The sequence below is a fragment of the Abrus precatorius genome, unplaced genomic scaffold (assembly GCF_003935025.1).
Source record: "Abrus precatorius isolate BTA unplaced genomic scaffold, Abrus_2018 Scaffold5, whole genome shotgun sequence".
NCBI classification, from domain to species: Eukaryota; Viridiplantae; Streptophyta; class Magnoliopsida; order Fabales; family Fabaceae; genus Abrus; species Abrus precatorius.
The window spans coordinates 10521331-10546699 of record NW_020874395.1 but is presented as its reverse complement, the minus strand read 5'-3'; the positions used below and the strand labels follow the sequence as shown (position 1 = coordinate 10546699).

At 29.7% G+C, this 25369-nt stretch overlaps 4 protein-coding genes across 13 annotated transcripts; 3 read left to right on the top strand and 1 right to left on the bottom strand.

Annotated features, from left to right (window-relative positions):
- Positions 1–1474: 1474 nt before the first annotated feature.
- On the bottom strand, positions 1475–2632 carry LOC113867799 (60S ribosomal protein L36-3-like). 2 transcript variants are annotated; one of them, XM_027503281.1, is made up of 4 exons: positions 2602–2632; positions 2345–2450; positions 1617–1816; positions 1475–1505 (listed from the first exon to the last, which is right to left on the bottom strand). In XM_027503281.1, the coding sequence occupies exons 2-4, from the start codon at positions 2444–2446 to the stop codon at positions 1475–1477; spliced, it is 333 nt and encodes a 110-aa protein (XP_027359082.1). In that variant the 5' UTR covers positions 2447–2450; positions 2602–2632. The 2 variants fall into 2 exon arrangements, with proteins under 2 accessions (XP_027359082.1, XP_027359083.1); XM_027503282.1 differs by having other exon boundaries at positions 1614–1816; positions 2345–2604.
- A 230-nt stretch (positions 2633–2862) lies between these two features.
- On the top strand, positions 2863–4369 carry LOC113867569 (60S ribosomal protein L36-3-like). Of its 3 annotated transcripts, XM_027502961.1 has the most exons (5): positions 2870–2940; positions 3085–3198; positions 3727–3926; positions 4039–4065; positions 4305–4369. In XM_027502961.1, exons 2-5 carry the CDS (start codon positions 3097–3099, stop codon positions 4318–4320), a joined length of 345 nt encoding a protein of 114 aa, XP_027358762.1. In that variant the 5' UTR covers positions 2870–2940; positions 3085–3096; the 3' UTR covers positions 4321–4369. The 3 variants fall into 3 exon arrangements, with proteins under 3 accessions (XP_027358763.1, XP_027358762.1, XP_027358764.1); XM_027502962.1 differs by having other exon boundaries at positions 2863–2955; positions 3093–3198; positions 4039–4369; XM_027502963.1 differs by lacking the exon at positions 2870–2940 and having other exon boundaries at positions 3041–3198; positions 3727–3929; positions 4039–4369.
- A 3735-nt stretch (positions 4370–8104) lies between these two features.
- LOC113867032 lies at positions 8105–17385 on the top strand. Of its 3 annotated transcripts, none has more exons than XM_027501950.1 (6): positions 8105–8213; positions 9045–9784; positions 10875–10933; positions 15818–15946; positions 16164–16299; positions 16834–17385. In XM_027501950.1, exons 2-6 carry the CDS (start codon positions 9080–9082, stop codon positions 17158–17160), a joined length of 1356 nt encoding a protein of 451 aa, XP_027357751.1. In that variant the 5' UTR covers positions 8105–8213; positions 9045–9079; the 3' UTR covers positions 17161–17385. The 3 variants fall into 3 exon arrangements, with proteins under 3 accessions (XP_027357751.1, XP_027357750.1, XP_027357752.1); XM_027501949.1 differs by having other exon boundaries at positions 8111–8213; positions 8295–9784; XM_027501951.1 differs by having other exon boundaries at positions 8111–9784; positions 16161–16299; positions 16834–17178.
- Positions 17386–19987: 2602 nt separating this feature from the next.
- LOC113867033 (probable prolyl 4-hydroxylase 12) lies at positions 19988–24808 on the top strand. Of its 5 annotated transcripts, none has more exons than XR_003505121.1 (7): positions 19988–20307; positions 21129–21259; positions 21406–21463; positions 21556–21630; positions 23664–23721; positions 23818–23990; positions 24240–24671. XR_003505121.1 is itself a non-coding variant. In XM_027501953.1 (7 exons), exons 1-7 carry the CDS (start codon positions 20240–20242, stop codon positions 24591–24593), a joined length of 900 nt encoding a protein of 299 aa, XP_027357754.1. In that variant the 5' UTR covers positions 19988–20239; the 3' UTR covers positions 24594–24808. The 5 variants fall into 5 exon arrangements, 4 of the variants coding, with proteins under 4 accessions (XP_027357754.1, XP_027357755.1, XP_027357753.1 ...); XM_027501953.1 differs by having other exon boundaries at positions 21141–21254; positions 24240–24808; XM_027501954.1 differs by having other exon boundaries at positions 21144–21254; positions 24240–24595.
- Positions 24809–25369: the final 561 nt, after the last annotated feature.

Here is a 25369-nt window from a genome sequence, read left to right as displayed (position 1 = left end):
ATACACGAAGGAGAGAATAGATGACTTGAATGAGAAGGAATGTCATTTAAGAGAAGATTTGCTTGAAGGCGTGAATAGACAATTAGGAATTCAACCAAAATATTTATTGATGTGGCAAAAAGTTATGTTAATTGAGAAACTGAAATGTCAATATTATAGCTTGAGCCCCATTTTTTATATATTATATAAATAGATATTAATAGTTTGCTGATATATTTTTGTATCACATAATTTTGATTCTCAATGCATGATATGTCTTTTGTTTTTATTTTTTTGTTCTTAAGAAAGCTAGAGGTCAACAAATGCAATTGCTCCACATTTTAAAAGTCTAATTCTATTAAGATAATAATAATAAAAAGCTTATTTTATTAGGTAAAGTTGATTACATAAAATTAAAAATTAAAAATTAAAAATTAAAAATTAAAAATTAAAAATTAAAAATTAAAAATTAAAAATCAAAAATAAAAAATAAAAAATCAAAAATAAAAAATCAAAAATCAAAAATCAAAAATCAAAAATCAAAATTTCAAATTATTATTTATTATAAAATTTCTTTTAATAATTTCTTCTAGAGCTCTTGATTTCCATCTACACTTTTTTATCTAAAATAATTTATTTTTATTACTTTTCATTTCCCAATTTAGCAGAACTTGCCTTTGCGGCTATCAAAATCCACAATTAATGCATATCCTACGAAAGTTGAAATGTCTACCATTCTTTAAGCCAATTCTTAGCTGTTAGCCAATAGCTCATGAATAAATATTTTAACTGCTACCAAGTCCTGATTATCAATGTCCCATATCTGCTTTTGACTTCTTAAGCCTGACGCTTTACAATAGTCTCTTACATCCGAGAGCCTGTTAAGATAGTTGAGAATAAGCCCATTTAATGTCAGGTTCCACTTTGTCCATTCAAATTTAAGGATGTCTTAGTTAGGATCCAAGTTCCACTATTACTAGCGTGAGTTCTGGTATAAAGTAGCTGCTTAGAGAATTGAGAGTCTCAAACCTTCAAACGATAGAAGAGGGGGTGAGGAGACATTTTCCATGATGATATTAAGTAAGTAAATCCTAGCTCCAATTCTCCCAACATATATAAAAAGATGACTTCAAATTTTTGTTAAATAAATGGCCATACATTGTGGCAACATAATAATACCAGCCACTTCCATTCCCAAAACAAATCTGTGCACTGGGGTGTATTCATTTGCGTTGCACTATGGATAGGGTTGCAGACACATGCAAAACAATAACATGTTTTGTTAACTGCCCAGATGCAATGTTCGCTTAAAAGATAATTTATCTCATTTCTAAGAAAACAATTAATCCGACCGTATATTCCATAAATCAGATAGCCTAAACAAGACATTTCTAGAGGTAAAAACACACAAAATAATTGAACCAAACAAAACTAAGACACCTTGTCCTTCATAACATTGATCCAACCTGTGAAGCTGGAATGAAACAAGTAAGACCTACTTCTTCTTATCACCGGCTCCACCAGCCCTGCACAAAATTAAAAATAATAGCATAACATTCTACTTTCATCAAGTAATAATAAAAAGTTCAGTAAAACGAATGCCAATGGTGCCAAATCACAAATGAATAAAGTGCAACCTCATCTTTCTGAGAACGTTAGACATCTCCTCTCTCTTCTTCTTTGCACGTTTATGGGTTCCAAGCTTTCTCTTGGCAACTTTCAGTGCCCTCTTATCTTTCCCAACCTTGAGCAACTCAGTTATACGCTTTTCATATGGTGCAAAACCTGCAACCTCACGGATGAGGTTCCTCACAAAGTGCACCCGTTTGCTTGTTTTCTGTTTGAGCAACATAATATTTAGGACTACATTAAAAGGCAAGCAAGCACAGAACATCAAATTCAAACCTACAGTGCTAGTGGAAAACCATTCAACAATTTCCTTCTTTCCAGTAACTTTTCCCAAATCTTTCGAATATTTCAATAGGAAAATGCTAATCTACAAATTATGAGAATGTGTCTGGAACCGCAACAAGTTGTAAACAAAAGGACTGCAGATAAAGGCTTCATATATTAAACATCTAAATTTGAGAAAAACAGTGCCTTCAATCTGCGAAACTAACAGACACAGTATGTAATTATTAAATCTTTCCTGTTTATATGCATTTTTTATTATTGCAAACACACAGAACTTAATATATTGATAAGAAATGCAATTAACTTAAACTAAACTAAATCCAATAAATAGATTACAACATAGAATCGAACAACGTAGCAATAATATATAAACACACAAAGTGACTATAATTGAGTGTAGCTAACTATAAGGCTTGAGAAATCGTAATGTAACAAAAAGAGAGAAAAATACCCCTTTGCGATCGGAGGGGCGAGGAGGAAGATCCTTCTTGGTAACAACGTGACCCTTATTCAATCCAACAAAAAGACCCGTACTTGGCTGTTTTGGTGCCATTTCCCTGATTCAAACAACAATCCCCAATTCAATAACCACACAACCATTTTCCACGGTTTAAACAATAATCTAGTAGCAACGTTAATAATATCGAATGCCACAAAAAAGAGATCGAAGGCGCGAAAACAAGAGTGAAAGGAAGAGGCTTTAGGTACCTGTTAGAGCTTGGGGAAGAACTAGGGTTTTGGGAGTTTCTGCTTCGCGTTTTATTACGGACAAAAGAAAGAGAAGCCGCTGCTTGCCGGGCCGGCTCATGGACCGTTTATTGGGTTCGAGGCATTACAAAACAGGCCCTATGGACTTTTAGGCTTGGGCCCAGCTTTATTGCTGCATTCTTGTAGAGATAAAAAAAATTGATAATTTAAAGATAAAAAAAGTATAAATATTAAGTCACCTCAACTCACTAATCTGCTTAAAAAAAGGCAAGGAGCGGCTTCTCTTTCTTTTGTCCGTAATAAAACGCGAAGCAGAAACTCTCAAAACCCTAGTTCTTCCCCAAGCTCCAACAGGTACCTAAAGCCACTTCCTTTCACTTTTGTTTTCGCGCCTTCCACCCCGTTTTTTTCGCATTATATTATTGTTTGAATGTTTGAATTGTGGAAAATGGTTGTGTGGTTATTGAATTGGGGATTGTTGTTTGAATCAGGGAAATGGCTCCGAAACAGCCAAGTACGGGTCTTTTTGTTGGATTGAATAAGGGTCACGTTGTTACCAAGAAGGATCTTCCTCCTCGCCCCTCCGATCGCAAAGGGGTATGTTTCTCTCTTTTTGTTACATTCCGATTTCTCAAGTCTTATAATTAGCTACACTCAATTATAGTCACTTTGTGTGTTTATATATTATTGCTACGTTGTTCGATTCTATGTTGTAATCTATTTATTGGATTTAGTTTAGTTTAAGTTAATTGCATTTCTTATCAATATGTTAAGCTCTCTTTATGCTGCAATTATTTACTCTATGTTCACAATATAGAAAAATGCATAATAGCGGGAAAGGATCTGATAATTACATTATGTGTATCTGAGTTTGCAGATTGAAGGAACTTTTTTGCTCAAATTTAGATGTTTAATTTATGAAGCCTTTATCTGAATCCAGCTTGTTATGGTTCTAGATGCATTCTAATAATTTGTAAAACAACATTTTCCTATTTTAAAATCTAATAGGTTTGGAAAAATATATAAAATACTGCAAGAAAGGAAATTGTTGAAGGGGTTTGCCATTTCATAGTCTGTGCTTGCTTGTCTTTGATGTGGTCCTAAATATTATGTTGTCCGAAACAGAAAACAAGCAAGCGGGTGCACTTTGTGAGGAACCTCATTCGCGAGGTTGCTGGTTTTGCACCATATGAAAAGCGTATAACTGAGTTGCTCAAGGTTGGGAAAGATAAGAGGGCACTGAAAGTTGCCAAGAGAAAGCTTGGAACCCATAAACGTGCAAAGAAGAAGAGAGAGGAAATGTCAAACGTTCTCAGAAAGATGAGGTTGCACTTCATTCCTTTGTGTTTATGCATGCACACCATTTGTTTTATTAAAACTCATGTTACTTCATGAAAGTAGACTTCTTATGTTATTTTTCTCTTCAATTGTGTGCAGGGCTGGTGGAGCTGGTGATAAGAAGAAGTAAGTCTTGTTTTGTTTCATTCCAACTTCACAGGACGGATCAATGTTTTGAAGGACAAACTATCATAGTTTTATTTGGTTAATTATTTAGTGCATTTTTGCTTCTAGAATTGTCTTGTTTAGATTATGTGATTTATGGAATGTACCATTGGTTTATATTGTGTTTTATTAGAAATGAGATAAAATCATTTTCAAGCAAACATTATATTTTCGCAATTAACAAAACATTTTTTTGCATGTGTCTGCAATCCATAGTGCACACCAAAAGATACACCGTGGTGAATAGCTATTTATTTTGGGAGGGTTAAGCACATATTTTGTTTCAGCATATTTTTGTGTAGCATTATGAGCGAGCTTTTAAAAACTTAGCGATTATGAACTCATCCAAGCTTCCCTACATGTTTACTTATTTGGCGTTTGATTCAACAAATCATTCATTCCGTACTACTAATACGCATAACATTTGAAATCATTAGCAACAATAGGTGCAGTAAACATTTGGGGTTGATTAACTTTAGTTTGGGTTTGTAATTGAGTCAAGTCGTTGATGTGTAGGCTTAATTTGTTAAAAAAAGCGTTGCTAAGTTTTTTATTTTAATTAAAATAAATTAAACTTAAGCTTTTTCATTTATGGCTTTAATATTTTTTATTTATTGGATTATTTTTGGAAAAATACTCTTTTTATCGATTATCATTTAAGAGATACCCACGTGTTATAAAGCGAATAAGATAATTTTCAAATAAATTTAATATATATAAAAACGACTTAAGTTTTGTAAATAAAATGTTTGATGATGAGAATGGTGGATTTCTTTTAAGTTTATGGTTAATTGCTTAAGTTGTGATTCATAAAATTTAAATTGAGGAAATTATATCTGTAAAAAATTTATAATTTTCAAATAAATATAATAAATAAAATCGTAACTAAATATGTAATAAACATACATATGAGCTAATTGCTAGTTATTATTTTAAATTTGCGAAAATTAGGTTTGAATGATTTAAATAATTAAACATTAATTTATATTTTTGTTAAATTGTTGGTATTTAATACAATTGTATTTTTTAAGATTCATTCAAACTTGCAATTAAAAGTGAAGCTAAAATAATCTTGCCAAACCTAAGTTCTTAGTGGTTAATAAGTTGAATTTGCATAATTCATGAATATTATAATTTCTTTATACTTAATAATTTTGATAATCCTTGATTAAGACATCCATAGCAGAGATTGTGATTAAATAAATGCATATATAAAATAAATTATTAAATTTTAACGATAAGTATTTTAATTAATAGTTATTATTTTGTACTTTCTTTTTTTATCCAACAAGATCAATTCAACCATGCACATAATTTCCCACAAGGTAAGATGTGCTTTTGCTTTTATCCAACAAGGTTTTTTTTATCCTTTTGCTTTTTCTCTAAGGATCTAATTTGTTGGGGCCTGGGGGCAAAGTCATTGCCCATAGTCGTAATTTCTTGTTCGAATAAATCTGGCTAATTCATTTACAGTGTTGAGAGAAATATTAATAATATATTGTTTAAAAAATTTATTTTAAATATACTTTAATAAATTATTATTGAATTGTTCTCTAAAAAACATCAGTTTCCTTGTGAATATGTTTGATTTTTTTAAAAACGTGTTGATATTTTAAAAAATAATTAATAGTAAATAATGTTTTTTTTTTGGGTTTGATCCACTTTATTTAATAACGATAGGAAAGTTCTTATTAAGTTTTAATATAATATATATAATTATGCTACAGTAGTTAGTGAAAATGTATTTAAAGAAATGTATAACAAACATTTGTCATAACTATGTGGATGAATTACTTATCAAATATCATGGTAGGAACCATACTAAAGGTTTTTCTAATAAGGTTGATAAATTACCATATAAATAAGGTTGAAAGGGCCAATTATTAAAATACAGGACACTTAAATAAAAGTTTTTCTAATTTTAAAAAATAAAGATATCTTCTTCAACAAAAGATGGAAATGATGCCTTTAATTTGTTTATGTCTTTAGATAATTTATTTATTTATTTATTTTATTGAGTTAGTGCATCAACACTTTATAAATTATTATTGGCGCTTTTTAATATATCTCTTTTACAAAAAAATATTAAAATGTAATAGAGGTTGAATATCAATTAAACTAACTAATTCCTTTTTCTCATACAATTTTGAAAAAATGTGATGCATTTGTAAGTTATATTATTTACATAATCATTTTTAACATTTTTTACAATGTTTTTTTAATCATATTAATGATATTTTCATATTTTTACACCTCTCTTTATTATATATAATATTTGTACGGACACAATGTCACTACGTGGATACTTCCCTTGCAAAGTGCGGAATAGCACATTATCACTCTGGAAAAATGGCAGATAAGAGTATCCCCAAACTCAAAGTGTCATCATAACTAGCAATTATTTAGACTGACCCACTTATCTTATCTACTTATGCTCCAAAATTAGATGGAATTTAATGTGATGAATGAAGTCAGATGATGCAAGACAAAACAAAACAAAATTATTATATTATTATTTAAATATTTTATAACACAAGGAAATAAAATTTTTATTTATTATTTAAAAATTAAAAAATATTAATCAACAATAAAAAATATTTCATATTCTCAAATTTAAAAAAAATTGGATGAACATAACGATCAAGATCTCTTCATTTCATTTCAAATAACTTTTTAAACTATAAAAAACCCACAAAATAAATAACTTCATATATGGAAGTCTTAACAAATATATTGAATTATTGAATTATTTTATAACTTTTGGTGAAATAAATAGTTTCCTTTTTGACATTATTTTTAATTATTAGTTAACAACTCATGAATCTCACATCTATTTCATTTATTCTTAATCCAATCACATCCTAGAGGACAAATATGTAAATTGCAGTGTTTAGTATTTTCCAATCTCATGCCTTTCACATCACCCAATATGTAAATTGACAAGAGATTACTTCAATCGACTTATTTCATTCTAAAATATTTTCCATTTTAAAATTTTGTAAAATGGTAAGAAAGTTAATATTTTTCTTGAATAAAAAAAAACTAACTATAGAATTAAATTACTCGTTTCTTAAAATTAGTTATTTTTAATATTTATTTATAAAAAACCTAATTATGTAAATACCAACATGAAATGTTTTTAAAAAAGTGCAGAGAAAGAGGGATGTACTTCAAAAAAATATAATAAATAATTTTTAATTATAAAATCACAAATTTTTTTATTAAAGTGATTATTATTTTAAAATAGAAAGAATAATTGATAATATTAAGCTTACATTTTAATAATGTAATTGAATCAAAAGTTTGGAGAATGAATTTAACAACTGAATCCAAATTAGTCGAACATTTGGTATTTGATTAATTTTAGTTACATAAAATTAATTTTAATTAAAATGAATTTAAATAATTTAATATAATTAAAAATATGTAAATTAATTTAAGTTATATACTTCTTATTTTGTTTATCAAAACACATTTTTTATAAAATAAAAAAATAAAAAAATAAATTTAATTAAAAGAATTAATAGCGTAGATGTTTTTATTGAATATAAAAAATATATTAATAATTGACTTTTGTGATACTTAGTTTTTTTTAAATATTAATTTTAAATTTTTTTTTTGCTGATTTTTAAAAATTAATAATAATAATAAAGAGGATGTTTTTATATTTTTAATAAAATTTTATTACTTTTAATCATATCTATGATATTATTTACGTGTATCTAAATGTTTCATTTACCGTATATTATATAAATCAATGATATAAATATTAAAACGAAATCTAACAAGTGTCTATTGAAAAACAAAATACATTAACTTGCATGTTTTTTAATGTATTTTAAATAAGTTTTAGATGAAGATTATTATTATTAATTTTTAACTAATACGTTTACTAAAACTTTAAACAATTATTTTGTATCAGTACTTCTAAATCAAAGTCAAGTTAATTTATAACATCTTGGTCAAGAAAAAACAGTTTTAATATGATGACCGAATAAAAAAGAAAAAAATAATCCGAAGCGGCATCTCGTGAGCTTCCCTCACATTGCCTACGTTGCAGCAATGCAAAATCCAAACCCCAACGGGTTTTGTCAGCGTTTGACTTACAGGTTTGGCTACCCTTTCTCCTTTGCTTCCAATTTTGTCCATTGAAAATTCTGCATTATAATAGAATAATACCAAGTTTACAGCTCAGCATATGCATAACCAAATTTAAAAAAGAGAGAAAAATAAAACCTTACAAGCTCCTCCGAGGTTTATTCTTCAGACCATGACAATTAACAACCTACGACCCTGTCTACCCGTTGATCGAAGTTTCTTCTTTGAACTTTTGGGTTCCTTAATCTTTAATCAAAACTGAATTTTGGTCCTTTTTTCCCTTTCCTTCGTTGTTGCTTGCTCTTCTTGTGTGCCCTTTGTCCAATGCAAAATTTGTGATCTTGATCAATGATCATCTTTTAGTTTCTGGGAGTGCATCCCTGCTCGCAATTTTGATATTTATTGAGTCCTTGTGTATGTAATTTTGTGAGTTTAAGTTCATATTGTGTAATAATTTCTACAATCCCCTTTTGATGTGCATCTGCTGTTCTAGTAGAGTCAACTGTTATTGCAAGGAAGTTAAGAGTTTTTGTTTATTGCCTTTAGTTTCTTTGCTGATCACTGTGGTTATAGCACAGTTCTAGTCACTGAATTGCGTATTGATACCTGCAGCCGTCAATCAAATTGAACTTCCACTCCATAGTAAAAATTTTCAAATGTTTTAGTTGTATATGTATCTACGATTCTTTACAATCTGTATATTGGTATTCTGTCTATTGTACAAGAAAGAGAATAATATTGTACCCAAAAGTTTAAAATTCAATATCCATTTTTTATGTTCTTACCGTATAAGAAAGTCACAGCCTTGAGGAAATTTGTGCAAAACCCATATTGGTTTCCAGCATATATAGCTTAGCATGCATATGCTATAGGCACAATGTCAATCCTGTGTGGCCTTCCTCTTGTTGAGTGTGTGTACTGCCTGGCTTGCGCTCGTTGGGCTTGGAAAAGATGTCTTCATACTGCAGGCCATGACAGCGAGAATTGGGGCTTTGCTGCGGCAGAAGAATTTGAGCCTATACCACGCCTTTGTCGCTATATTTTAGCGGTGTACGAAGATGATCTTCGCCACCCCCTTTGGGCACCTCCTTGTGGCTATGGAATTAACCCTGATTGGTTAATACACAAAAGGACGTATGAAGATACCAGTGGTAGGGCTCCTCCCTATATACTGTATCTTGATCATGATCATGCTGATATAGTTCTTGCCATCAGGGGTCTAAATTTGGCAAAAGAGAGTGATTATGCACTTCTTTTGGACAACAGATTGGGGAAGAAAAAGTTTGATGGGGGGTATGTTCACAATGGGTTGTTGAAGGCTGCTGGCTGGGTTTTGGATGCAGAATGCGAAATTTTGAAGGAGTTGGTAGAGAAGCATCCGAATTACACTCTAACTTTTGTTGGTCATTCCCTTGGATCTGGTGTAGCAGCTATGCTGACATTGGTGGTGGTGCAGAATCAACATAAACTGGGAAATATTGAGAGGAAGCGGGTCAGGTGCTATGCCATTGCACCTGCTAGGTGTATGTCACTGAATTTGGCAGTCAGATATGCAGATGTCATCAACTCCGTTGTGTTGCAGGCAAGTTATCAAACTTTTTTTTTGTTTTAATTTGGCTGGTGATGGTTAAAGACTACTGTGTAAATCCTTGATTAATGCCTTATCAAATCTAAAACACCTAGAGCATATATAAAATAATTGGGTTACTAATAACTAATTATTGGATTGTGAGACTACACATCCAAGTATCCAATCCGTTCTATGAATCAAGCTACAATCAGTGGCAGCCCCATAGGCAAAAATCTAACATTGTGGATGTCAAGAGAAGGTAGTTTGTTTTAAATTTGCTTCTTTTGATGTATGTTTGTATGAAGTTCTTGGCTTGTTTATAGAAAGAAATCAACAGAAATGTTTTGAATGCTGTCGTTTTCTTACTTGAATGGCTACTGTTGAAGTCCCACATTGATTATACATATGGCCAAATAAGAATTTATAAAGAATAAAACGATCCTCATTTTACAAGCAAACTTTTGGGGTTGAGTTAAGCTTCAACCCAAATTTAAGAGTCATAAATTGAAAATACTTACTAACAGGGTGAAGGGATGAAAATCGATAATAACCTCTGATTATAATCCATAATTTAAATTGATTTTTCTTTTTTATTGACTTTGTTGTCAGTTTATCAGAGACTCAGAAGTACAGATTCTGTATATTGATTTTTTTGTTTTCTTAATGATGACTTACACTTTCATGTCTCATAGTGTAACCATTCAGGTAAAATCATGTGTGGGAAGGTTATGTGCTAGATGGTATCTCTGTATTTTGAAAACAATTATATCCACAGTAGCTACTTTTAGTGAGAGATGAATGAACACATTTAAGTGTTAAGAGAGAAACAAGCTCCAAGAGCTTGCATGAGTATTAGTCTGCTCAACACATGTCAAATATTTGGACAAAGATTGTTTCATATGGAGCATGATGACCTAGTTGATGATTTATTTCTATAAGTAGTATTTGGCTTAAACTTACTATGTGTATGCTTAAGATAATATACTAGCCTAGTTGCTTTGAGCATAAGCTGCATTGCAAATCTTATCTTGCTTCATGTTTCCTTATACTTGATGATACTGAATCTACTACCATGATGTTGATCACTCTTTACCTTGATCAGGATGACTTCTTACCAAGGACAGCCACTCCATTGGAAGATATATTTAAGTCTCTTTTTTGGTATGTCTCAAGGACTTGTTGAGAATCTGAATCAATATCTATTATTAGTGTTTATTTCATTAAAATTTTTACTTTATGAGTTTTTATTATATAAATTATTGATGTTAATAAGTTGTTACACATTCATGAATGATTTTATTTATGATTTATTTCCAAATTAATGGATAGAATTAGAATCAATTTTTAGTTATGACTTTCTATTTAAAGGTTGTGTTAGTATGAAGAAAAATGTGAGTTTTAGTTTTTAATTTTATAGCCTTTTAAATTTCTTTTAGATCGAACAGTTGGTAATCAAAGCCTTATTTGTTCTTAAAGGACTTGGTAAGGTTGAGAGTTTCACCAAACACCCAAACACTTACATTTAGGATTGAAAATGCAGTCTGATAACTCAATCATAACACCACCAGTTTTTGAAGGTGAGAATTATCATCAATGGACAATTAAAATGGAGGATTTTCTTGATGCAAGTGATCTTTGGGAGGCTGTTGAAGAAGATTATGAAGTTAGATAGTTTCTAGAAAATCCAATGCTTAATCATATCAGGTTTCATAAGGAAAAAAAAAAAAGAAGCAAAAATCAAAGGCAAAATCTTGCCTATTGTCTGTTGTTTTTCTAACAATTTTTACCAGAATTATGACTTTGAAGTCAGCAATGGCCATTTGAGATTTTCTCAAGTAGGAATATGAAGGAAATGAGAAAGTCAAATGTATACAAGTGCTAAATTTAATTAGAGAGTTTGAGATGCAGCGGATGTAATAGTTAGAAACAGTGAAAGAATACTTTGCCAAACTTCTAAGCATTGTCAATAGAGTGAGGTTGTTTGGAATTGAGTTTCTTGATATGAGAATTGTTCAAAAAATTATTGTAACTGTTCTTGAGAGGTTGAATCCACTATTTTCTTTTTGGAAAATTATAAAGATTTGTCAATTATTACTTTGGCATAATTGTTGTATGCTTTGCAAGTCAAAGAACAAAGGAGATCATGAGTGAGGAAGGCTTGATTGAATGTGCATTACAGGCTAAACTGAAATTCAGTCATGGCTACAAAGAAAAGAAAAAGAAGGTTTAAGGCAGCAACTTTAGAAAAAGGAGAGAGTTCTAACAAAGGCAATAAAAGAGAGGATGAAAAGGCAAATCATCTTCCTTGTCAGCACTATGGAAAGAGGAATCATCCTCACTTTAGATGTTGAAGGAGGCCTAATATACGTTGCAACAAATGCAACCAGCTTAGTAATATTGCAAAAATTTGCAAAAACAAAATGCAGCCTCAAATTGAGACTCACGTGATTGATCAACAAGAAGAGAAGAAACAATTATTTGTAACAACTTGTTTTGTCATTAGCAACAATGATGAAAGTTGGTTGATTGACAGTGGATGCACGTATCATATGACATATGATGAAGAATTGTTTAAAAAGTTGAATCAGACTACCATTTCAAAAGTAATAATTGACAATAGAGAGTGCATAGATGTGAAAAGAAATGACATTGTTGCAATTGAAAGTTGCTTAGATATAAAAATAATCACGGATGTGCTCTATGTACCTGATATTAATAAAAATTTGTTGAGTGTTGGCCAGTTGCATGAAAAAGGCTACAAAGTCTTGTTTGATCAAAGATGCAAGTGGAAAGGATTTGTTCAAAGTCAAAAAAGGAAAGGAAAAAGCTTCAATTTAGATTTGATGGAAGAAATGCAAGTTGTTGTTTCAAGCTCAGTTAATGTCATTGAAGTTTGACACAAGAAAATGAGTTCTTTTAACCATGTTGCATTGCTAAACATGAAGAAACACAATATTGTGAAAGATTTGTCATCATTGAAAAATCACTTAAGTAGTTTTAATGCGTGCCAATATGTGAAGCAAACCAAGTTGTCATTTACACAAGCAAGTTAGAGAGTTTTGTAGAACCTACAGTTGATTTACACAAACCTTGGATGACTTCAACTTGAATTGTCTTTAAAAGAGAGTAGATGTTATATTGTTTTTATTGATTATTTTACAAGAATGTGTTGAATTTATTTCTTGAGATTCAAGTACGAAGTTGCAGGAGTGTTTTGGATGTTCAAGACTTGGATTGAAAATCAATCTGGGTGTAAAATTGAGATTCTAAGGTCTGTTAATGAGAAATAGTACACATCAAAACAATTTAATTCCTTTTGTGAAGAGGTTGAGATTGAGTATCACAACAAAATAAAGTAAAAGGAAGAATAAAATAATAATGGAGGTGATTTGATATATGAAGACTTCCAAAGAAGTTATGGGCTGATGAAGTTATAAATACAGCAGTGTTCCTATTAAACAACCTTCATACAAAAGCAATGCAAGGAAAAACTCCTTATAAAGTGCAGTTAAACAACCTTCCTAAAAAAGCAATCCAATGAAAAACTCCTTATAAAGTGCAGTATGACTATAAACATTTTGTTCAAAACTTTATATGTTTTACTTATGTGTCAAAGGTTAAAAGAAATAAGTTTGATAAAAAGGTAGAAGCAAGAATTTCCATTGGCTATAACACAACTTCAAAAGCTTATAGAATCTTCCAATTACAAATTGGTAATGTTCTAATAAGCAAAAATCTTTATTTTGCTAAAGATAAACAATAGAGCTGAGAGAAAAATGAACAGAAGCAAGTTGCTAATATTTCTTTTAAAGAAGATAAAGATGAAAATGTTGATGACCCACTTGTTAGAGGAACCAAATTACTTTTTGATATTTATGAAAAGTGTAGTGTTGTTGTGTTAGAATCTGCAGATTTTCCTCAAGTAGAAAAAGATCCAAACGGGACTGTTCTAATGCAATAGAAGCTTAACATGATTGAGAAGAACCAGACAGGGGGATTAGTTCTTAGATCCAACACAACAATGTTATAGGTGTTAAATGGATTTTTAAGAAGACACCTTGCAGATGGTTCTATTAATAAGTATAAGGGTAGACTTGTAGTGAAGGGATATGTTCGAGTATTTGGACTTGATTTCTTCAAAACATTTGTTATGATTGCTCAGCTTGATACAATCTGATGGGTTTTTGCCTTTGTAGCACAAAAAAGATGTAAAATTTCTTTTTCTCAATGGTTATTTGTAGGAGATATATGTTGAGCAACCTAAAGGCTTTGCACTTAAAGAATAAGAAAACAAAGTCTATTTACTAAAGAAGGCCTTGGATGATTTAAACCAGGCTTTATATGCCTGGTATAGTAGGATTGATGAGTATTAGTTTCACAAAAGTTTTAGTAAGTCAACTCTTTATGTGCAATGTTTGAATTATGATATTTTGTTACTTTATATATGGATAATCTCTTGGTGATAGAAAGCGATATTGTATTTGTTGATAAGTTCAAGAAAAATATGATGAAAGTCTTTGAAATGATAGTCTGTAGAGAGATAACTTTCTTTCTTGGCATGGAAGTCAAAAAAGGTGAGAAAGAAATTTGTATTAGTCAAAAGAATATGCAGAATAAATTCTCAAAAAATGGAGAATTCTAAGCCCGTGGGTATTTGAATGTTTTAGATGTTGAAGTTTTGCAAAGAGGATGATGTAGAAAATGTTAATGAAACTAATTTTAGAAGTCTTATCATTGTCTCATATATCTTATAACAAAAAGACCTGGTATTTTGCAAGTTGTAATTGTTATTTCTAAATTCTTACATTATGCAAATGAAGTGCATTTTCAAGTTACTAAACCTGTGCTCAAATATGTCAAAAGAACTCTTGGTTACGGAGTTTGGTTCAAATATAATTAATAATTTAATTTCTATTGTTTTCTGATAATGATTGAAGATATTCATTGGCTGATATGAAAACATTTCTAGTTATTGCTTTACATTTGGTTCTAAAGTGTTTTCTTATGCCTCAAAGAAGCAAGATATTGGGCACAATCAACTAAAGCAGAGTTAGAGTTCATAACTACTACTGCAGCTGTTAATCAAGCCTTTGCTGAGGAAAATTATAGGTGTTTGTAGATAATCAATCAACAATTGCAATTTTTAATAATTTTTCATGAGAGGGCTAAACGCTTCAATATCCAATTTGTATTTTTTAGAGAAGTTCAAAAAGAAGGTGAAGTTTTGTTAGAATATTGCAAGATAGAACACCAATTAGCAAACATTTTTTACAAAGGTGCTTCTAAAAGGATGGTTTGAGAATTTGAGAAAGAAACTTGGAGTCAATAACTACTGATGCAAGAAGGAGTATTGAGAATCTGAATCAGTGTCTATTATTATTTTTTATTTCATTAAAATTCTTAATTTATGAGTTTTGATTATAGGAATTATTGGTGTTAATGAGTTGTTACACTTTGATGGATGATTTATTTCCAGAGCAATAAGTAGAATTAGAATCAATTTTCAGTTATAAAGTTTCTTATATTTAAAGGTTATTAGTATGAATAAAAATGTGAGTTTGCTTTCAATTTTATTGGCCTTTAAATTTGTCTTAGTTCTAAGAGGACCTATGTAATTATGGCTTTCTTTCTGTCAATTCAAGGATGGAATATACTTTAGCATGCTAAAGTCTATTCTACATGTTCAATCCCTTTCACCTCCCCACACCAAATTTCTAAATGACTTGTATGTGTAACTAACCCTGATTTTCTATAACCCCCTCATCCCCCACTCGAAAAAAAGAAACAAAACTAATATAACCTTGATTTTTGTGAAGCAATCTTTTTCCCCTTAAAAATAAGGTTTATGCTTGTTTTGCTGAAGGTTTTTTCTTTTCACTTGTAACTTAAGTAGTGAAACTGTATGCTTGTAGAGGAAAAAATTTCATTAGTAACTGACACTCTATGAAAAGGTGATGCCAGCACATGGTCAAAACCGTTGTTTGTGTAATTTTAATGTGGTGAGATATTTTGTGGTGATAAAAGATTGTTTTCTGTGGCTGGCAGTTTACCATGCCTATTATGCTTGAGGTGCATGAGAGATACATGTATACCAGAGGAGAAGATGCTCAAAGATCCAAGGAGACTCTATGCGCCCGGTCGCCTTTATCATATTGTTGAAAGGAAGCCTTTTAGGTATGGTTAAAACAAAAGAGAGCCTATGCCTTGTGCTGAATTCTAACTTTTTCTGTGGAAGTTTCAGTTTAGACTTGATTACTTTTTTTAAATATCTCGTATGCATATTCTCTTGTTGATTGCACGATAAAACATGTTAACATGGTCATGTTAAAAAAATGTTTATACAGCCTTTTCTTTTGGCCTCATCTGAATTCCTGAACATCTTTACAAGCAGAATGGGAAGGTTTCCCCCAGTTGTGAGGACAGCAGTGCCTGTAGATGGAAGGTTTGAACATATAGTTCTTTCTTGTAATGCCACATCTGATCATGCCATTATTTGGATAGAGAAAGAAGCTCAAAGGGCTCTGGATGTAAGTGTAATTGTTTATTGGGATAAGTGTTAGTTTCTTTGTCTCTCTGCGAAAACCATAATTAACTGTGGCTGTGGACGCAATATCTTTCCCTTGAGATTTGAAATGATATGAATACATGTATATGTATTATGAGGAATCTGTAAATTGATACAAAGGGTCTGTCTGAAAAAGCTTATGAACAATTTATGGAAATAACTTGTGATTCTCATAAACTCTTTAGCTTATTTCAATATATTTTATGATTAAATTTATTGCATAACTTACTGTTCAAAAAGAACATATTGAATAAGTACTTGATTAGGTTGTATGTTCTAATGCACCCAAATAACAATATGTATACTTCTGCTTTGTCTCACTCTCGTATGTAGTTTCATGAATTAAGCAAAGAGCTCAATTGATTTGCCTTTTGCTGTTCTTCTAGACTTATCAATTTCTATGAATATGCAAGTATAAGAAATCATGTTCCACAATTTGGCATTCTATTTAATGAACCAGAATTAACCTTTCTCTTGTGTTTTCGGTTAACCGCAGTTGATGCTGGAGAAAGATCATCCCATGGAGATCCCTGCAAGGCAATCAATGGAGCGTCAGGAAACGCTGACAAGACACAATGTTGAATATAAAGCAGCATTACAAAGGGCCAAGACATTAGATGTTCCACATGCTTATACACCACCATCGGAATATGGCACTTTTGATGAAGAGGAGGGAGAGGAGAACTCAAGAAGATCACAGGGTGAGTCTTCTAATAAAAGTACAGCGGATGAAAGCTGGGATGCATTGATTGAGCGTCATCTTGATAAAGAGGAGCATGGCCACCCTCTGCTCAAGAAAGAGTCATTAAATAAGTCATTTTAGTAGTCTTGTAGATGTATATTGTGGATAGCAAATTCTTTCATTCTTTTGTGGGTCTATTTGTAGCTCAAACATGAAACTTGTTAGGAATCAAGATTCATATTTACAGTCAAACCCTAGGAAGTGAGTTTGGCTCCTAGAAGTTGATATTATGCTCTGTGAGAATTTGAACCCAGCACTAAGAGTAAGCTATTAACATGAATGAGGAAAAAACTCAAAAATTTGGCCTTTGTTGTGGGATTGTCCCTGTAATTTTCTAGTCATAAATTCGATTTGGAGGCATAATTTCCACCTTTTCTAATAGAATTATTTACCTAAACACAGGTCTTCTTGAGTGTACGTAAGTCTTTTTGTGCCCACCTAAGTTAGAAAACACTTCCCGTCATTTACTTAGATAGTCCATTGGGAGATTAAAAAAAAAAAAAAAACAAAACAAATATTTTATTTGTTTCACAAATATTATGGAATGCATAAAATACATCTATTTTTCTTTTTTTTTTTTCCGTTCCCAATGGATCATCAAGTGAATGGAGAAGATTCTAACCCACTCAAGTTTGCTCCTATTGTTTTTCTCCTCTACCAAAATTAAATATGTACTTAAAAATGACTACATTTTTTTTCTTTTAAAACATTGGCCATAAGTATATTTAAGCTTGTGTTTTTTTAACAACTTTCAATATTATAAATTTTTAATTTGATAAGAGTTTAACAAAGGAACAATATAAGAAAGAAAAAAAATTATAACAACTAATTATAACTTTTGAAAAAGAGAGAATAAATAATAAATTTATAATATTGAAAGCATAAGAAATTTATTTAACTTTATTAAAATATTTATTTAATTATTATTAGCTTGATCAGAATTAATTTTTAATAAAAAAAACAGAGCTATCGACACATTATAATTATATGAATATATTGTGAATAATAACTAGTACTACAGTACTTCAACAACTCATTTATTGTATTTTAAACACTATTATTTTAAGTAATAAAAAAAAACTGTATATTTAGGATTGTTTGGGAATAGAAATTTTGGAGGAGGGGGAAGATTTTTTTTAATTTAAAATAAATATGTTTAAAAATAATAATTTTTAAAATAAAAGATATAAATTGATATGTTAACAAAAAAAAATTAATGTATTAATTATAAATTTGTTATTACAAATAATATATAATTATCTTAATTGAAAAGTATAAATATGTCTTTTTTTCACTCTTTTCCTAAAAATTCTCTCCCAAATATAGTGTGTTTGGATTAGATGTTTTAATTGAGTAGTTATTTTTTGAAAGAATTTATAATTATATGGGTTAAAATTTTTATTTAGATATTTAATTTTAAAGAATTCAAAAATTTAAGAATTTCAATGAGAAATTTTAATAAATTAAAATAAAAAAAATTAAAATCCTAATAAAAGAGTAAGAATTTGAAAATTTTATCAAATTTAGTGAGAAGTTTAAGTGGAATAAATGAATTGCTCTCTCTATATTTATCATTTTTTTCTCTTTCTCTTGTGTCACCTCTTATTCTTCTCCTTCTCTCCCACATGCATATGGTTGTTAGGAATAACAACAATGTTTCAAGTATTTAAATGAAAAATTATTTTCTCACATTAATACATTTAAAAGTTCTTTTATTTAATTTGAGTCTTTTATTTAATTTATATCTAATAGTTAGTAAAAAAATAAATTATAAATTAAATAAAAATATTCAGTATAAATGTTTTTAAATTTATATTAGTGTAAGAAGATCTTTTTCCTTTATAAATATTTGATTCATATAACAAAAATTGTATACACACATTAAAAATTAAGAGAAAAAAAAAGTTTTGATACGATTATAGTTAATTTTTTATTTTATACATAATTTTTATTAATCTCATTCTTAGCCATCAAACACAATAATTAATAATAGTAAAAATTTATTTAAAATATTATTTATTTTATTTTTATAATTTTAATATAATAAATTTATATTTTTTCATAAAAAGTTCTATTTATAAATGCTTAAACTCTAACTTTAACAAAATCTTTTAAATATTTGAGTTATATGAGAAAAACATAACTTGAAGTTTGACTTAAAAACTTAAATAATAACTAAATATGGAATAATTTAAAATTGTTTAAATTTTGAAATTTTCTTGAATTTTTTAGTGCTCCATGGAAACTCTTAACTGTATGCTTGTGATGATAATTACTGTGGCTTCTAAATATAAGAAGAGGATAAATATTAACAATTCTTTACTCTGCAACACTTAACATCGGTTTAAAAAGAATTAAATTATTTATAAACAAAATAGATTGATAATAGTAAAAAATGAGTTATAATAAACTCTAACTTGATTAACTTTTAAAGTATGTAATCCATCTTTAATTGGATTAAACAAAAATGTTAACTTTATAAATTTTAAGCATGAAAGTACCTTAATCATATGTCATTAAGATTGTCATACAAACCAAACTATAATATAATATGCAAAGTAAAATTTATACATTTAATTTCGATTCAAAGACTTAATCGGTGTTTTTCTGCGGAAAAGCCAAAGGAGGACCTCTTCTCACATGCAAAAGATTATTTTTAGTTATATTAAATTTTTTTAAAAAGTACTGTTTATTTTTGTTTAATAATAATTAAAAAATCAACTTTGATTAAGGTTTTTTTTTTATAAAAGAAGAAGTTATTTTAGATAATCAAAATTTTGAAATTAATAATTAATAATTAAAAAATTGATATTTTAATTAACTCTTCTTCCATTTTTATTTTTAATAATTAATTACAAATATAATTAATTTTCTTTTCCAACGCATTCGATCCAAACTAGTAATGCGATATACAAAAAGAAAAGAGTAGTATAATTATGAAACTGTGAGATAATTTGGTAAGGAATAAAAGAAAAGGCAAGGCACCGAAGCGAGCAGCAATGAGAAGCAAAGGCATGAATTGCATCACATCGCATTCACATCACAGCAAAATGGAAATTTCCGATTACAGATTATCGATAGATAAAGAACTCGCGTTTGCATAAGCACTTCTGTTGCCTTGATCTCCGATTCCGTTTTCCACCGCTTCACAAATCTCTCAATGGCTTCTCTCTCCCTTCTTCTCACCTTGTTGCTGTTCTCCGTAATTGGCACTTCTTCTTCGGATAGGTAAATCCCACAAATGTCCTTCTTTTTTCACAAATTTTTGCCCTTTGTGACAGTGTGAGGGATAATATTAATATCAATTTTTGTAAAGTGTGATTAACTATATATTAAAATCATATAAAAAAAATTATACAATATAACATGATTTAATGAGTTGGAAATATTAAATGTTATAATTTTAATAAGCAAAATATTATTTGTTAATTTTTATTATATATTCACGCTAAAAAAAATATCAATAATAACAGTTTGAAACATAAAATTAGGGGCTAAAATAAAATAATGTTTTCAAAATTTCTGTTACTAATCGAATAATAGTATAGTCCGGATTAACAATGGAAATTATGCCTTAGGTTTCTGAAACTTGTGCAGGAGTTGCTGGTTTGAGATGACTTTTGTTTTCCTTTCATTTTTGCGAATAATTAAGAAAATTTCCCTTGTTTTTGTTTGTTTTCTACTTTTAAAGATTTCTACCGATAAAAAGTATAAATTTGTTTGCTTTCATTGTACAAATAGTTAAAAATAGGAAATCAAGAATAATGAGGTGGTTATTGTAATTTTGTAAAATGAGGACCAAGAGAATAATGAGGCATGCATGTTTTTGCTTAAACTAGTTTTCACATTATGGATCTCGATTACGAATTTGAACGATTTGGGATTAATTTGAATTTTGAAGTCTATAATGGATACTCAGGAACCATGGAATGGATTTAATTCCCATCATTCGGCTAATACGGCTGATTTTGTCTTTTGGGACTAATTTGACTATTGTTGATACTCAGTATAGTCCGGATTTTTTTTTAATTGTTGATGTCATTGTTAAGTATCCTAAGCAGCAGGAAGGAATTAAGGAACAAGCAGGAAACTGAATTGCAGCTGTTAGAGCACTCATTTCATTATTCCAACCGAATTGACCCATCACGTGTTGTCCAAATTTCTTGGCAACCAAGGTCAGGTACTTTCTAGAACTTTCCCTTAAATCATTACTGAATGATTTTGATGATGATGAAGATTTAAAAATCTTCTGTTTACTTATTTACTTGCCAGTTTTTTCTACTGCATTTAATTTTTCGAGCTTTGATGATGCCTCTGTTGCTGTAGGGTCTTTCTATACAGAGGTTTTTTGTCAGACAGGGAGTGTGACTACCTTATTTCTTTGGTATGATATGTTTCTGCTTTCAATGGTTTTCATAAATATTTAATTCTTGGGCTAGTCTTTGAATTTAACCCCCCATTTTTTGTTCCACTTAGGCATATGCCTTGAAGGAAAAATCATCAGGGAATAATGGCCTTTCAGAGGCGGTTGAAACCCCCTTGGATGTAGAAGTGAGTTTAAACTTTCTCCATACGTTTTCAAAGATGTTTGCTTATTAAGGATTTTTGTTTTGGTTGTTTCTCATGTTGTTCATTGTTCTCAACTTTTTGCTGATTGTGAAATGTTGTGTGTGGGTTTCTGGAATTGTGAAAATCTTGCCTAGTGGATATTCCTAATGCTGACTACTTTAAGAATAATTTAAACTAGGCCAATGTGAAGTTTGTGAATGATAAATAATTTTGTTTGCACTTTGTTAGAGATACAAACTGTTCTCAGTTCTCCTGTCAGCTTTAGCTGCGCCTTTGTAAGTTCGATATATATTACTAAGCCTTCACTTAATAGCTTAAGTCTTAGGTTGATTAGTCAGTTAAATAAGTCTTAGGTTGATTAGTCAGTTAAGCTAATAATGACTCTGAGATTCATGATTTGGGGACTAATTTGGCCAAAAAAGTTTCAAGGACCCAAGACAATTTCCATTAGGGAAGGACTAATTTAACCAATGCTATATCTTTTATGACTAATTTGACTATTTGTTCTATTAGGAAGGCTATGTTTGGTTTCATGTTTAGGTGGGGATAGAAGGAAAAGGAAAGCGTTAGTAGGGTTTAACTCTTGTTTGGAAGTTAATTATGAGAGGAAAGGTATGGAGTTTTTTCTAAATCCCAAAAACTCTCCTAATGTTGGTTTTTTGAGTTCTTCCGATATGGGAGTTTTTTAAATAAAATTTTAAAACGACTAATTTATCCCTACTTTCATTCTTAAAAAATTGTGATGGTAATTTTAAAGAAAAGAACAGTAAGAAAATAGTTTTTTTTTTTTTTTTTCAAAATATGTTAGTTTTTTATGTATTTTTTTTTAAATTTTATAAAAAATAAAAATATCAATTTTTAAAGAGAGAAAAATATTTAATTTTTTGTATTTTTTGAAAAGAATAAAAAAGATAAAATATTATGAATAAAAGATATAAAGGACAATAATGTTATTTTCATAATTAAAACCCATCACTCTCTCCTCTCAGGTTAAACATTAAACATAGGAGGAGTTTAACTCTCCTTCCCCCTCCCTTCTCCTCCCTTCCAAATTCTTTTCTTCCTTCCCCCTCCACACATCCAAAAGAGAAAAATGTCAAAGCATGTTTTGGTTTTAGCCCTCTAATTTTGTTATTAACTACTGTTAATACTATCCTCACACAATAAAACCTGCTCACTTTTTTTATTTCTTTCAAAATAATAGCTTAAGTCTTGAGTTTAGGTTTATTTAATTGAATACCAAAATCATTTTTGACCAAGTGCTCAAAAGTCCGATATTCATCATGTTACTTGTTGCCACATTTTTCCTTTGATAATTTTTAGCCTTTGAACTCAATCAATCATAATTTAGAACCCAAATTAAATTATAGTTTTGCAACAATAATATTGATATTAATTTCTCTATCTAAAATAAAATATCAATATTTCTGGTTGTATACTGCCACTCTTCAGCATGGGCTTTGGGTAAAATTCCTGACACCCTTTACCTATCGGTGTTTATTCCAAAATTGTGGAAAAATAAATATGTCTTTTAAAGTGCATCTTTTCATATATCCTTCTATGTTCTAACTGCTAACAGTTCTATTGGTTGTAACTATGAGTTTAAAAATATCCATATTGATATAAAAGTATTGTGATCTTTTACGTTAATTTTCTATTATACTTAACTTGAAAGGTTGAAGTCATTTTTAATTTCTTTTTCTAAGGCCGATGCACTGAAATTGGTTGTTGTTTTATGCTTGCTGCTTGATCTGAACAGTTTATTATTAGGACAAAACTTAAGTGCAGTTCCTTAAGTACTGATGGTGTTACTTATTAATCAAAATTTAAGTTTTATCTCCATAATATGCGATAATATTAAATTCAAATATTTTATTAAAATAAAACGCAAACTTTAATTGGTATTTTGCATCAGCAACACCTAAAGAACAACATATAAGGTTTGTCTTTATCTCTATCATAGGCATGGTGTTGTGGGCATTGTTATGATGATACTCTACATTTTTATGTTGTAGGATGATATCGTCGCAAGGATTGAAGAAAGACTTTCACTTTGGACTTTCCTTCCTAAAGGTAATTTGGTCAGTCCAGATCATTATTTGTCTGCTCATACTCTGATACACAGTCTAATAAATGATTGTCTTGTTTGTTGATAATCATTTCCACTAGAGAACAGCAAACCTTTGCAGGTTATGCATTATGGACTTGAGCAGGAGGGTCGTAACTTAAATTATTTTACAAACAAAACCAAATTGGAATCAAGTGGATCTTTAATGGCAACAGTTGTTTTATATCTCTCAAATGCCACTCAAGGGGGTCAAATTCTCTTTCCCGAGTCAGTGGTAAGGCCATTTCATTTCTTCTTCTTTGTGCTATTGATTTTTAACTTTGTTCCGGAGCTTTCTTTATTATTTAGGGTCAGTTTGTTTCAGCTTTTGAAAAATGTGATTTTTAGGATATATAAAAAGTAACTTAATTTTAGAGGTTTTCATAAAAATTAGAAGTTACTTTATAAAAAAAAAATAACGTTTTAATCATGAAAAAAATATCTTAAACAAACGGACTATTAATCATGTTGAATGTGTTCTCAGCCCAAGAGTAGCACCTGGTCAAATTGTAGAAATAGTACTAACATTCTCCAACCAGTAAAAGGGAACGCAATTCTGTTCTTCTCTCTTCACCCAAGTGCATCTCCAGACAAGAGTAGCTTCCATGCTAGATGCCCTGTCCTTAAGGGGGATATATGGTCTGCAATCAAATACATCTATGCAAAATCAGTTAGTAGAGGGAAGGTCTCAAACATATCTGATGGTGGTGAATGTACTGATGAGGATGATAGTTGTCCCACTTGGGCAGCCATGGGAGAATGCCAACGAAATCCTGTGTTCATGATTGGGTCTCCAGATTATTATGGTACGTGTCGGAAAAGTTGTAATGCATGCTGATCAGTTGTTGATTGTCCACCTTCTGCACATATAAATATTTTCCATTATGTTTCAGAATTCGTGCGATCGCCTTCCTCCCCTAAAACCCCTTTGCTGTTTTTTTTTTTGTTGATTGCTTCTGAGACATACATATCATGAATTTCTTATATGTTTCTTCACGACCTTTTGAAATGCACATCAAAAGGTGCTCAATACAATTGATTAAAGTTTTAAATTTAACTGAGATTTTTGTTATAATAATAATAATAATAATAATAATAATAATAATAATAATAGTAATAATAATAATAATGATAAAATAGATTTTAAGTATCTTTAATATCCTTAAATTTGATTTTAGTCCTTTAATTTATTTATTTTTTATTTTTAGTCATTATAAATTTTAAAACTCTTAAAAAATATTCTCTATTATCAATTAGCAAAATCGTAACGTACATTTAAATATGTCATTATATGTTATCTCAGAATAGTCGTTGACAGTTTAAATATGTTTTTATCTTTGTTTTAGTGAATTTTTTGTTTTAATTCTTTCAAATGGTTTTTTTAGTTTTTATTTTTTCGTAAATTTTTGTTTTTAATTTCTAATGCTGATATGATATATTAAGATATTAATACACGTTGTTTTGTTTCTTTAAGTACATGTGTTAAGAGACTAAAAATAAAATTTTGTAGAAAAGTAAGGACTAAAATAATTTTTTTTCAAGGGATTAAAACAAATTTTTTTTTATTGAAATATAGACAATATATTTATACCTAATAATAATAAAAATATAAAT

What these genes read in the sequence shown, in the direction of transcription:
- LOC113867032 (XM_027501951.1), top strand. Translation starts at nt 9,080, where the DNA reads ATGTCAATCCTGTGTGGCCTTCCTCTTGTTGAGTGTGTGTACTGCCTG. An exon ending in TCAACTCCGTTGTGTTGCAG is followed by an intron (nt 9,785 to 10,874) that starts GCAAGTTATCAA and finishes TACCTTGATCAG; the next exon opens with GATGACTTCTTACCAAGGAC. An exon ending in AAGCTCAAAGGGCTCTGGAT is followed by an intron (nt 16,300 to 16,833) that starts GTAAGTGTAATT and finishes GGTTAACCGCAG; the next exon opens with TTGATGCTGGAGAAAGATCA.
- LOC113867033 (XM_027501952.1), top strand. Translation starts at nt 20,240, where the DNA reads ATGGCTTCTCTCTCCCTTCTTCTCACCTTGTTGCTGTTCTCCGTAATT. An exon ending in GTGACTACCTTATTTCTTTG is followed by an intron (nt 21,464 to 21,555) that starts GTATGATATGTT and finishes TGTTCCACTTAG; the next exon opens with GCATATGCCTTGAAGGAAAA. An exon ending in TTCTCTTTCCCGAGTCAGTG is followed by an intron (nt 23,991 to 24,239) that starts GTAAGGCCATTT and finishes ATGTGTTCTCAG; the next exon opens with CCCAAGAGTAGCACCTGGTC.
- LOC113867569 (XM_027502961.1), top strand. Translation starts at nt 3,097, where the DNA reads ATGGCTCCGAAACAGCCAAGTACGGGTCTTTTTGTTGGATTGAATAAG. An exon ending in GCCCCTCCGATCGCAAAGGG is followed by an intron (nt 3,199 to 3,726) that starts GTATGTTTCTCT and finishes TGTCCGAAACAG; the next exon opens with AAAACAAGCAAGCGGGTGCA. An exon ending in AACGTTCTCAGAAAGATGAG is followed by an intron (nt 3,927 to 4,038) that starts GTTGCACTTCAT and finishes AATTGTGTGCAG; the next exon opens with GGCTGGTGGAGCTGGTGATA.
- LOC113867799 (XM_027503282.1), bottom strand. Translation starts at nt 2,446, where the DNA reads ATGGCACCAAAACAGCCAAGTACGGGTCTTTTTGTTGGATTGAATAAG. An exon ending in GCCCCTCCGATCGCAAAGGG is followed by an intron (nt 1,817 to 2,344) that starts GTATTTTTCTCT and finishes TTGCTCAAACAG; the next exon opens with AAAACAAGCAAACGGGTGCA. An exon ending in GTTCTCAGAAAGATGAGGTT is followed by an intron (nt 1,506 to 1,613) that starts GCACTTTATTCA and finishes AATTTTGTGCAG; the next exon opens with GGCTGGTGGAGCCGGTGATA.